This window comes from Bubalus bubalis, chromosome 15 (genome assembly GCF_019923935.1).
Source record: "Bubalus bubalis isolate 160015118507 breed Murrah chromosome 15, NDDB_SH_1, whole genome shotgun sequence".
NCBI lineage: Eukaryota > Metazoa > Chordata > Mammalia > Artiodactyla > Bovidae > Bubalus > Bubalus bubalis.
The window spans coordinates 77,481,975-77,494,570 of NC_059171.1; the positions used below are offsets into that span (position 1 = coordinate 77,481,975).

General features: G+C 45.3%; 1 protein-coding gene across 3 annotated transcripts in view; it reads right to left on the minus strand.

Annotated features, from left to right (window-relative positions):
- The window catches only part of FAM135B (family with sequence similarity 135 member B), a 256,633-nt gene that overhangs the window by 77,167 nt on the left and 166,870 nt on the right, over positions 1 to 12,596 (minus strand). For all 3 annotated transcript variants that reach the window (XM_006053410.4, XM_044928866.2, XM_044928867.2), the window contains exons 4-5: positions 8,678 to 8,817; positions 3,021 to 3,091 (exon numbers count right to left, since the gene is read on the minus strand). In XM_006053410.4, the coding sequence (XP_006053472.4) occupies positions 3,021 to 3,091; positions 8,678 to 8,817 (211 nt within the window). The remainder of the gene's footprint in view (positions 1 to 3,020; positions 3,092 to 8,677; positions 8,818 to 12,596) is intronic.

The window sequence follows — 12,596 nt, forward strand, 5'->3', positions numbered from 1 at the left end:
TGCCCAGGCCTAAATGGCTCCAAAAGAAGCTGACTGCCTGGGTCATGTTTCAAAGCCTGAAGTCTACCCCCAGGATGTAATAGAGATGCTTTGTCATCCCTAAACCCAATTTATGAAAATTAAAAAATATGGCATTTTCAAGTCCTGCCCGGCCTCTGGCTTCCTGTTCCTCTTAGCTAATCTTATACTCCAAGGAAACACTCTGCTCTGATGGTTATTAAGTACTTTGTGCTATAGGGAGGAAGTGACACACGGAATCTTGCCCCACACGCATCTAGGAAGCCACAGAGAGGAAGACGATACTCTTCCCTGGGCCACACACTTGGCCCGGCTTAGATATCCCCTCTCTTAATCCTCATAACAGACCTGTGAAGTACAGAACCTGTAATGAAGTCTGTCTTTTAAACGAGACTACTGAGATTTAGAAAAGTGCCGGAACGCACCCAGTGTCTCATACTCAATGAGCTCAGAGCCCATTGCTGAGTTACATTTGCTTTGGGCCAGTCCCTGGCACGTAGCCTCTCTGTTAACTACTATTCTGATGGTAACAAAGCATGTTTATTGTATCTCCCATACCTGATCATTTCCCACCCTGGAAGGCTGGGTAAGGGAAGACTTCTAGGCTGAGTTTAGGATCAATGACAAGGTTCTGTGATCCAGTGGAAATGTGTGCCAGGGAGCTATGGATGAACACCTCTGAAGGAAGAGGCATAAGAATATTGATCAGGGGGTCCTAATGAAATTAATAAAATGAGTGAATGATAGAAATCCTAGATAGTTGAGAAGGAACATGAGAACAATAGGGACAAGGACTTCACTTCTGAGTTTATAGCTTAGAAAGAAGGCCAGCTTCATATGGGGCTTCTGAGTTCCACATGGTGTTAGAACAAGAAGTCCTGGGGATGGGGTGAGGGAGATAAGATTTCTCAAGCATCCACAGCCCCTCCAAAAGGTAAGCAGAAGTGATGAGAGAAGCAGGTGGCCAGAAGGGCTTGGGGTGCAGATAAAGACAAGTGTGAGGAATCTGTGATGCTGAGCACAGATCCAGTGACAGGCCCATGGACAGATCCTCCTGCCAGCCAAGCCATGAGGCATTACCATCTACATACACATCAGCAGGTGTCTATTCTCAAAGCAGAGACATAGTCAGGTTTCTAACATTTTAGAAATGGTCCCTCTGATTCAACGCCCCATGTTATGAAAACTCCCTTAACAATCAGACACATCTCAGGGATGGGACAGTCCTTAAGAAAGGAAGCAAAGCTCTAACAGGGACTCTGAAATTTGAAGGGTTTGGGAATCGTTCCACCAGCATCAGCCCCTTGGCCACCTGATCTCCTGTTCCCCACTGGAGAAGGTGAAGCATTTGCTGAAGAAGTTGTGGAGTTCAGAAGCGAGGATTAATTTGCATAAAGTGGTCAGACTGCACTGAGACTGTGCTAATAAAACCAATGGAAAAGAAGCACCTCCATCTTCACCTTAAGCCTAATCAGGGGAGTCTTCAAGGGGGCATGCCTTGTGTCCCCTAGAATTGAAGGAACACAGGTCCTGGTGCCTGACGTATCCTGCAAAGGTCCTCAGGAAAGAAGCTGAGGGTAGCTGGGAAGGCCAAAGAAGAGTGGGGTGGGAGTCCCCACCAGCGTGAGATGAGGATGAAAATGCTGTGATCATTATCCAAGAGCCAGATGTGCAGTCCCCAGAGAAGAAATCTGCCAAAAGAGCTTCTGGCAAGGAGTAAACGACCCAACCATAAGAGGTATCATTATTTCAAAGAACTGCAGGGGTTGGAGGAGAGGAGTCACAAGCACACCCCGAGAGTAGGAAAGCAGTGATCCAGCATCTACCCTGTGAAGCATCCTGCCTGCAACTGAACCCATGAAGCATGACTCCCAGCACCATCTGCAATCTCCTCCCTCCTCTCTGTGCCTGACCCTGAGAGGCCCACACAACCCGGGCGGAAGGAGACAGGAAGCTGTAAAAGAGGCTCCACAAACCCTTTTGCTCAGAGAAGGCGATGGCACCCCACTCCAGTACTCCTGCCTGGAAAATCCCGTGGACAGAGGAGCCCAGTAGGCTGTAGTCCATGGGGTCGCTCAGAGTCGGACAGGACTGAGCTACTTCACTTTCACTTTTCACCTTCATGCATTGGAGAAGGACATGGCAACCCACTCCAGTATTCTTGCCTGGAGAATCCCAGGGACAGGGGAGCCTGGTGGGCTGCCGTCTATGGGGTCGCACAGAGTTGGACACGACTGAAGCTACTTAGCAGCAGCAGTAGCAGCAGCAAACCCTTTTGCTACAGTGGGAGTTTCCCACCCTGAGAAATCTCAGAGCTGGGGTGCAGTGGAGCCAAGAGGCAGAGCCGATCCCAATGATCACTGGGATCATTCCCCAATGATCGAGCTTTGGGAATGCATTCTACTGGACTTTTTCATACCTGAAAAAAGAACTATTTATGACATGAAAGGACAGGTTGTGACATGACTGTTTCACCCCTAGGGTAGAAGGAAGAGGCCACAGAACAAGCTTAAAGGAAGCAGTTATGAGAAAAAGGAGGGTTGCTTCCTTACTGAATCAATAGGTTATACATCAGTGGATTTTCAGAGAGTTGAAACATAATAGCAAAAATTCAGTGTAAAGATGAGGATCCAGGCAGAATCTCCTCTGATGCAGAAGGGGCCTTGAGGTTTGTAGGCTTATAGGGTCAATCATCTAAAGACCTAATTAATACTGCATTGCAAGTGTATGGGGGGTGAGTGCTGAAGATAAGAAGGTGGTAGTGAATAAAGCTGGGAAGTCAGGAGTTGTCTGTGTCTGCAGCTGCTGAGCAAGCTGCCTAAAAGGCACGCAGCTTGAAATGACCACATAGATATTGCTTGTCCACGTTTCTTCAGCTGATCAGGAACCAGGTTTCTAAGCGAGGTTCTGAGGTTCATGGCTATCAAGACACCCTAGAGCTGGAGAAGGGCTGAGCAGAGGGAATTGTACCATCACGCTTGAAGGATTCGAAGGACACTCACTGTTGTTCACTGTCCGTAAAGTGCAAATCCACCTTGAGCTGGAAATCGACTTCACTCACCGCTTCTTCCACCTGGAAGAGAAACAACGTTTAAGGATTGCAGGAATCAGATCTGGTTGAGAGGAAACACTGAGGTGGTCAATTTCCCAAAGTTAAAAAAAAAATAATAAGCTCATTGCAAAATAAATATCATTTATGTGTAAAGTGGAATTTCCATGTTCTATGGAATTCTGGTGGCACAGGGCATCCGTATTACATGGAAAATGGAAGGGATTTATGTAGTCAGATTTCGGGAAAAATCAGTTTACAGGAAAATAAATGTTAAGTCAGTTTTCTAGCTTGCAGGACGGTTGAGAAACTTATTTCCCAAAGAGATTTGATCTGGAACCTTCAGAAGCAGAGCTGAGGGTTCTCTCGCACCTGCCTTGGAAAGGTGAAAGCAGGGAATTTGCACAGAGGAAACCCCCCTTGGCTAGAGATGGGAAAATGATGGAGGTGGCATTACTTGTGGAGCCTTCGAGGGGCTGGCACTATCCTTCAGGTTCGGAGGAGGAAATAAAGTCACTTCCCAAGGCAACTCAGCTTCACAAGAAAGCGGACCCTGCATTTTTGTCTTGCAATCCATTACATGTAGCATTTTATGCTTTCAGACACTTCAGCATTTCACATCCTACCCATGACTGTTTCCATTCTCAGCTTTTAAAACACTGTATTCATTGACTAGCACGGGAACCTATTTGTTCTACTTGCCAACTTCTCACACACACCTAAAAGATGGTGACCCCAGGAGTCACTTGCTAAAAACCAGATCTCATTAATACCCCCATTCAGGAAACCCAGGTGAGTACCACACGCCTGGGACAGGGGTCGTCTCCTCCTCACCCTCAGGCCAGATGGGACCATTCTCCTCCATGAACTGCAAAACCCCGTTGTTGTTTTCTATCTTAGCATTCAATGCTTCCTATAAAATTGTCTCAGCTTTATAACTTTGGGGTTATAAGCCCATAAGACAAATATCAGGTTGGCCAAGAATTTCATAACATGGTACATAAAAACCCAAACGAACTTTTTAGCCAACCCAATATTAACTTCTCAATGGACATGAATTTAAGCAGACTCCAGGAGATAGGGGAGGACGGAGGAGCCTGGTGTGCTGCAGTCCATGGGTTTGCCAAGAGTCAGACATGACTTAGCGACTGAACAACAACAATATTAGCTGTGGACACCTTCTGTTTAGTCCTCATCACATTTCTTACTGTGTTTTGAACAAGCAGAAAACACTTAGGAATCAGGCAGTTTTCACATTTCCATCGCAGGTTTCCAGCTTCTGAAAAAACAATCCCCAGATCTGGCCACGCTGAGCTGGCATTCAGAAGCTCCACTTGGCTTAGGGGACTCACTGAGAAACTCCATCTGCCTGTGGCTAAACCCCTCTGGCCACTTTCTTGCCTAGTGTCCCCTGTAATCTGGTATCATTAAGGGACAGACTAGGCTTAATCCGTTCTGGGTCCACAGCTCCAGGAACAATGCCCCCCATGTGGAGAGCATTCATGAATAAATGCATTTCTTCTCCACCCCCACCTCTAGGTTCTGTTTCTTTACAAGAATGCCCTCATTCTGCAGGGATGGAAGTCTCCTACCCAAAAGCCTTTTCGGAAGCATGTTCCTGGTTAAGCATAACTCAGGCAGAGACATATGGATGGAATTTATCTTTAGCTTCCCAGGGTTTTAAAATTTGTGAAAAAAAAATCTAAGCATTTCAAAGTTCACATTTTGCTGAATCCGAGAGCTATGAATAACTTCCTTTCAGCTTTGTTTTGCATAATCATGCACCCCGCTTTATACACAAAACCCAAGCAACTCAGCCTCTTGTCACCAGCCCCTGGGGAGTGAGACTGGCAAAACCAGCCCTCCTAACCACCTCCGAGCATGCATTTGCCTACTGAACAAAAATTCACTGTAGGCTCCAGTTTTAAACTTGCTGCAAGGCTCTTTGGAGCAAAGAGAGAAATTCAGGAGCAGGATCAGCTGTCGCTAGATGGAGCCTGGCTATGACTTCACTGAGGTCCCAATACATCTTTAATTGCAAGATGCTCCAGAAGGCAGTCACTGGTTTCTTGAACCATTCACTTCTCTCATTTCTTCATTACCTGCCTCTCTCTCAAAACACACACACTCACATGTGCATGCGTGCGCACATACACACACACACACACACACACACACACACAAACTTGCCCTTCCATTGCCCTGCCTTATTCTGGTTAAAGAGATGGCTTCCTTTCAAGGGTGTTTTTTTGTTTAATTGAAGAAGAGCTGACTTACAATGTTGTGTTAATTTCTGCTACTTAGCAAAGTGATTCAGTTATGTGTGTGTATGTATATATATATATATATAATATGTGTTTGTGTATACGCATAATATATAAAGAACATAAAAACATTTTAAAAGAATGTTAGAGTACATACATATATGTGTAAAGAATATGTAAGTACAATATAAGTAAAAACTATAAAAAAGAATGTGTATACGTATACATTATTTTTTTACATTTTTTCATTACAGTTTATCATAGCTTATTGAAATAGTTCTCTGTGCTATACATCAGGACCTTGTTATTTATCCATCCTATATATAGTAGCTTACATCTGTTAACCCCAACCTCCCAGGTGGGTGACTTTCTACTGTTTTATACAGTAGTAGAAACAACAACCTAGCCAGGATTTACAGAAGAGTTACTATGTAGCAGACACTGCACAGGACACATACCACTGCCATACACTATCTTATTTAATGTGGGAATAACTGAAATAAGACATATTTTCCCCCACTTACAAATGAAGAAATTGAGACTCAGTGTAGGAAAGTCACTTCCAAGGCTTAACTAGTTAGTGGGTCCAAAGTCCAAATTTAGTCAAGGGTTTCTCACTTCTTCAGTCTTCTCCCTCAGTCTAACCTGTGTTGTGGGTTGTACAGTTTAAGGTAACTGATTTCAACTCCACTTATAATAGTAATTCTTGTATCTTCTCTTCCCTTATGAACCTCTTTTCTGAGCTGTACCACAGCTGAGGGGATAAGAAAGCAGCTTTGGAAGCCAAGTTACATGGGTGCAGATCTTGCTCTGTCTTTCAGCATCTGTGTGACCTTGGGCCAATCAACCTAAGTTTGTTTTTCATCTGTAAATTGGGGGTAAAATGATTATGCTTACTCCTTGCCTACATGCTAAGTTGCTAAGTCGTGTCTGATTCTTTTGCAACCCCATGGACTGTAGCCCACCAGGCTCCTCTGTCTCTGGGATTCCGCAAGCAAGAATACTGGAGTGGGTTGCCATGTCCTCCTCCAGGGGATCTTCCCAACCCAAAAGTTGAACCGGAGTCTCCAGTGGCTCCTGTACTGCAGGCAGATTCTTTACCACTGTGCCCACTCAGCGGGGAAGCCCACGCTTACTCCACAGATCACTGCTTTTGTGTAACTATGCAAGAAAATGCACATAAAAGTGTGTGAAGAAAGGCCATTCTGCACTTACCGTAGCACGTGAAATTGTCTGCTGCCTATGTCAGCACTGTATACGCCTATTGCTCACACCCAGGACTGTGTGCATGTGTGACCATGAACTCTGGCCTCCTGGCCATACGCAATGCTTTGGCTACCACAAACAGACATTCCCTAGAGCTAACACATCCATTCCAGAGATATAGCTTTTATGAACGTATCTAATTAACTCTAATTGTCACTCATCCAGATGCAATGATTAATGATAACACTGTTTGCTGCCATAAAGATTAACCCCAACACAATAATAAATTATTAGCTTGTAAAGATAAGTGATTTTCTATGCAGAAGAAAACACAATGTTCCATAGGAACAACGTCTTGTACAAAATGAACACAGGACTAAGTGCTGGCAAACATGCCCCGTTCATGCTCAGAACTTGGCTTGTGGAGACCTCATGTGATCTCAACTTGAGTGTTGAGTGCAAACCTTGAAAAGATTTGAACTCATAGGGGCAGGAAAGAGAGTCTGATGGAATTCAGATGGAATAATGACTGAGAGACCTGAGTCATGTCCAAAACCCAGCCTCCAATCATAACCATTCTGCCCATGAAGCTCTCTGAGATCAATGTGCCAAAGGACAATGCCCATGAGAAGTCAAGTGACCTTCTCTTAGTAGAATTCAGGGAAGCTGAGCTTGGGCATGCAGCCTCACCGGGAGTCCCTGAGCCCCCAAAACCACCTCTAGTTATCTTTTCCTAAATGGCCTGTACCCACCAGAGTCCAGGAAAGAAGCAGATGATGGATTCAGTTCATTAAACAAAGTTGATTTACCAAGGTGTGGGGAGAACGTAAGGAAAGCAACCAGTGATGATGGTTGGGTACCTTGGGGTTTAGTAACGGCAGGATTCCTCATCACCTCCCCATCCCTACCTCAGGGCCTCTGTTCTAGTGGCACCCTCTCCAGGGATGCCTGGCTCCAAGGCCTCTGGGCTTTGACTCATACTGTTTCCCCTGTATGGGATGCCCTTCATCTTTCTCTTAGTCTGAGGAAGTCTTAGTCCTGGCATCTCAAAGCCAGCTTCTTTGTGAAGGCATCAGTGTCTTCCTGCAGAGTTCCCCTCCATCCTCAGTGCCCTGTGCTCATCTGCAGATGCAGTGGCACGTGCATCTCAGCTACTAGTTGCTGTTCAGTCGCAAAGTCGTGTCTGACTCTGCAACCCACGGACCGCGGCACGCTAGTCTCCTCTGTCCTTCGCTGTCACTTGGAGATTGCTCAAATTCATGTCCATTGAGTCAGTGATGCTATCTAACCATCTCATCCTCTCCCACCCCCTTCTCCTTTTGCCTTCAGTCTTTCCCAACATCAGGGGTTTTTCCAATAAGTCAGCTCTTCACTTTAGGTGGCCAAAGTATTGGACTTTCAGCTTCAGCATCAGTCCTTCCCATGAATATTCAGGGTTGATTCCCCTTAGGATTGACTAGTTTGATCTCCTTGCAGTCTAAGGGACTCTTAAGAGTCTTTTCCAGCTACCAGTGCCTGTCTGTATGTCTTTTTTCTGATGAAGCATCCGTCCTTTGAGGGAGTACTCCTGGTGCCTTCTTCAGGCTTTCTCATCATCTGAGGGCCTGCCCCACATCCCTTCACAAAGTAGGTACTCAGCAAACACTTGCTGATTGACCCACTGACAGAGACCCAGCAAGTTAGTCAACAGGATTCACTTGGTACATGAAACAAGCAAGTAAATGAACAAAAGCATGAGTACAAAACTGGCTAAATCAGGAAGTGTAGGAATGCTCTAAAATCCCAAGTCCTGATCTGTCAGATTTCAGAACAAATCCAGAGCATCTTCTTTGAGCCCCATTCTCCTAGCAATGGGGCTTCCCAGGTGGCACAGTGGTAAATAAATCACCTGCCAATAAAGGAAACATAAGAGACATGGGTTTGATCCCTGGGTCAGGAAGATTCCCCTGGAGGAGGGCATGGCAACCCACTCCAGTATTCTTGCCTGGAGAATCTCATAGACAGAGGAGCCTGGCAGGCTACAGTCCATACGGTTGCAAAGAGTCAGCATAACTGAAGTGACTTGGCAGGCTCCTAGCAATGGGTACAAAAGGCACAGGAGGACTCAGCACTTGTGGCTGGTGGTAGGCTCAGGACTTACCCTTTCACCGTCTAAGAGCAGATGAGCTCGGAAGATCACGGCATCATTGATGGGCACTTCCTCATTCCTGTATAAGATCTGGAAGACCCGGCTGCGCACGGTGCTGTCGTGGACGCAGGCTGAGTGTGGGCTGCTGCTGTCTGCAAAACAAGAACCGGTAGAAGCCCATGAACTCCCTTCCTGCCCTGGATTCTCAGCCTTTTGGGCTATCAGTCCAGCTCAAGGAAAGCAATGGCCCCAAACTGCATTTCAATTCCCAAAGACCAAGGTCTACAGATGAATACGACTCCATCATGGAAGATTTATGGTCACCAAATGTCAGAAAGAACATTGTTTAATCCTTTGTAAGTCATAAGATCTTAGCAAAATCACTTGCCATCACGTGGGCAATGCTCCTTGGCTGGACAGTGAAAGTGAGAAAGTGTTATTGGCTCAGTTGTGTCCAACTCTGTGCAACCCTATGGACAGCAGCCCGCCAGGCTCCTCTGCCCATGGAATTCTCCAGGCAAGAATACTGGAGTGGGCTGCCATTCCCTTCTCCAGGGGATCTTCTCAATGCTGGGATCAAACTTGGGTCTCTCACATTGCAGGCAAATTCTTTACCATCTGAGTCACCAGGGAAGCCCCTGGCTAGAAATTAGTACCTGCGAAATTCTTCCCTTGCTTACACACCCCTTCCTCCATAATGTCTTCCTTAATCCCCCTCTCCGAGAGATAATAACCCAGAGATAAAGACAGAAATTGCCCTTCCTTCTCCAGAGATGCCCTAGTGCCCAGAGAATCTCTCTCCTGAAAATGTGGCTTTCATACCACACAGGATATGAAGGATAATCTGTCTTTCATTTTAGATAAATGTGTTAATTCTCAATATACTAGATATCCAGTTTATTAAGGAACCTGTTCAACTTCATGTCCTCTGATACATTCTGTGCGTGCGTGCTCAGTTGTGTCCGACTCTTGGTGATCCTATACAAGCTCCTCTGTCCATGACCCTATACAGGCTCCTCTGTCTATGACCCTACACAGGCTACTCTGTTCATGGGATTCCCCAGGCAGGAATACTAGAATGGGTTCTAAATGTACCCTAATCCCTAAACACTGACTCAGAGTTAAGTTGAATTTCAGGATCTTCCCGTGTCCACTGATCAGGATTAGTATGGAGAGAAAAATGGGTGAATTCCTCCAAATCACTTAAACTGCACAGTTAGAAAAATATAGAAATCTTCTAAAATCAATAATATTAATAGTTATATAAAGTAATCATTATGCATTCATAATAATGGCCAAACAAGTGGTATTTCACAGCTTCCAACATATTTTTTTAATGTGTTTCTTTCCTTAGTCCTTACAGAAAATTGCTAGGGTAAGTCCTCATCACAGATGAAGAGACCAAGGTGCAAAGAGGAGGAGGCAGGTGTCCCGTCAGTTGCTACAGGAGGAGGTACTGTGTGGACCCATCCTCAGATCTATCTGTATAACATCCGGGAAGAGAAGTCTCCAGTGAATGAGCAAAATACACCCATTTCAGACTTCCCTGGTGGCACAGTGGGTGGGAGTCTGCCTGCCAATGTAGGGGGCATGGGCTTGGCCCCTGGCCCGGGAGCATTCCACATGCCACGGAGCAATGGGGCCTGCGTGCCACAACTACTGAGCCCACGCTGTAGAGCCCAAGAGCCGCGATTACTGAGCCTGCTGCAACCACAATGAGAGGCTGGCGCACCGCAATGCAGAGCAGCCTCTGCTCGCCGCAACTGAAGCCCGCGCAGCAACAAAGACTCAGTGCAACCCCAAACGAATAAATATCTACTTTTTAAATGCACCCGTTTCCTAGCAAAAGGTAAGCTCTTGAGAAACAACTAATGTGACTGCCAAAGGAAGCAAGAAAATGTTTTTAAAAATGAGCTCAACCAGCAAAGGGAAACAGCTTGAGTGCCCTGTGCAACGTCCCCAGCTGCCTCAAACTGTCCCTCAGAAACAGGGACAAAGGTCGCTGCCGCCACCCCATGCGCAGTGACGCTGTACACCTGCCTTGTTGCTTCAGAGGAGGGAGAAAAAAAGAAATGTAAAATCCCAGGTTGTTTCCACGGCCGCTCAGATTGGCACTTCATCATGACAGAAATAAAATTACTGGCTCAATGCAGCCCTATTTAGACCTGTTGGATTCAAATTGATGTGTTTTTTAAACAGAAATGATCCTTGTGTGCAAGTGCCTTTCTGTTTTTATTTGCTGCACCAGACCTTTCTCTATCACTGTCAAGGCCAGGTTGATCTATAAGTCAGACTGACATCATGCCCAAGGATGGATGGAGTAAATACTCTGAAGGTCAGAGCAACGCAGAGCAGTCTAGTACCTGGAGGGACAGCCAGCAAAACAGTTCAATCACTTGCCTTTTTGGGCGAGTGACATCATTCCTTGTAAGAGCGGCTTTCCATGTGAAAAATGGGCATCTCCACACACTGACCTTCTGTGATCAGTGTAGACCAAAGAAGATAAAATAAATCAAGATCTGAAGACCAGGCACGTGGCTGACATGCAAAATACAGTAGGATGATTTTTCAATTGTGTTTCGAGAAAAGTCATAGCACTTTTCTGTTGAATGCATTTCCAATGGCTACATACGTGAGACTGAGCTCCTCTGATTTTTCAGCAGATTGACAAACAGGACTTAGCAGTATTTACAGGAGACCCTCACATCCCAAGATGCCCCATTAAGCCCAGGATGAGGCATTTCTGATGCCCTGTGAGACCTGTGGCATTTTCTCATCACTAGTAACTAGGGCATAAACAAGTGCCTCCTTGCCAAGGAAGGCTCACTGATCACAAGGCACCCTCTGGGCTTGTGGGCATCACTGCAACAGTGCCTGCCAGCTTTGTTCCCACCAGGATTCTCCCTTCTTCGACAATGACAACCCACACTTGGACACCTTGCTCATTATCCTGGCTCCCTCTTCCTGACTTTCTGCAAGGCCACTTCCTGAATATTTTATGATTGGCTCTCTTGCTAGTTCACGGAACCTTCCTTGGCAGACAGAGGGTGCTCGTTCACACCCGGTGCTCTGCACCCTCTCATGCACCAGGTACTGGGCACCCAGAGGTGAAAGTGGTGCCCGCTCTCTCTGTGCTGAAAGACCTTGCTCAGACTTTGGGAGGCTGCCCCTTCCTAGCTGCTGGGTAGAAAGTCACTTTTCTCTTTCAACTATTTTTTGTTGTTGTTGAAATGATGCTCATTTCCTCTTTCTATGCTTTAATATTTTTACATGAGTGAAAAGAACATGTCTTGGCATATCCCAAGTGTTATTTCAAATATTCTGACTCACTTTTTTCTTAATTTTGTTGGAATATAGTTGATTTACGATGTTGTGTTAGTTTCAGGTGTACAGTAAAGTGATTCTGTTATACATATACATATATTCATCTTTTTCAGATTCTTTTCCCATATAGATTAGCATAGAATATTGAGTTCCTCGTGCTATAACAGTAGGTCTCACTGGTTATCCATTCTATATATAGTAGTGAATATTAATCCCAGGCTCCTAATTTATCCCTCCCAGCCATGTTTCACCTTTGTTAACCATAAGTTTGTTTTCAAAATTTGTGTTTATGTTTTATAAATAAGTGCATTTGCCTCATTTTAATTAGATTCTATATATAAATGATATTATATGATGTTTGTCTTTCTCTGACTTATTTCACTATTGCCATGTCACAGAAGCAACCTAAATGGCCATCAACAGAGGAATGGATAAAGAAGACGTGGTACAAATATACAATGGAATATTTCATGCATGTTCAGTCAGGTTCAACTCTTTGCATCTCCAGGGACTGGGCCTACCAGGTTCCTCTGTCCATGGGATTTTCCCACCAACAATATTAGATTAGGTTGCCTTTTCCTCCTCCAGGGAATCTCCCTGAGCCGGG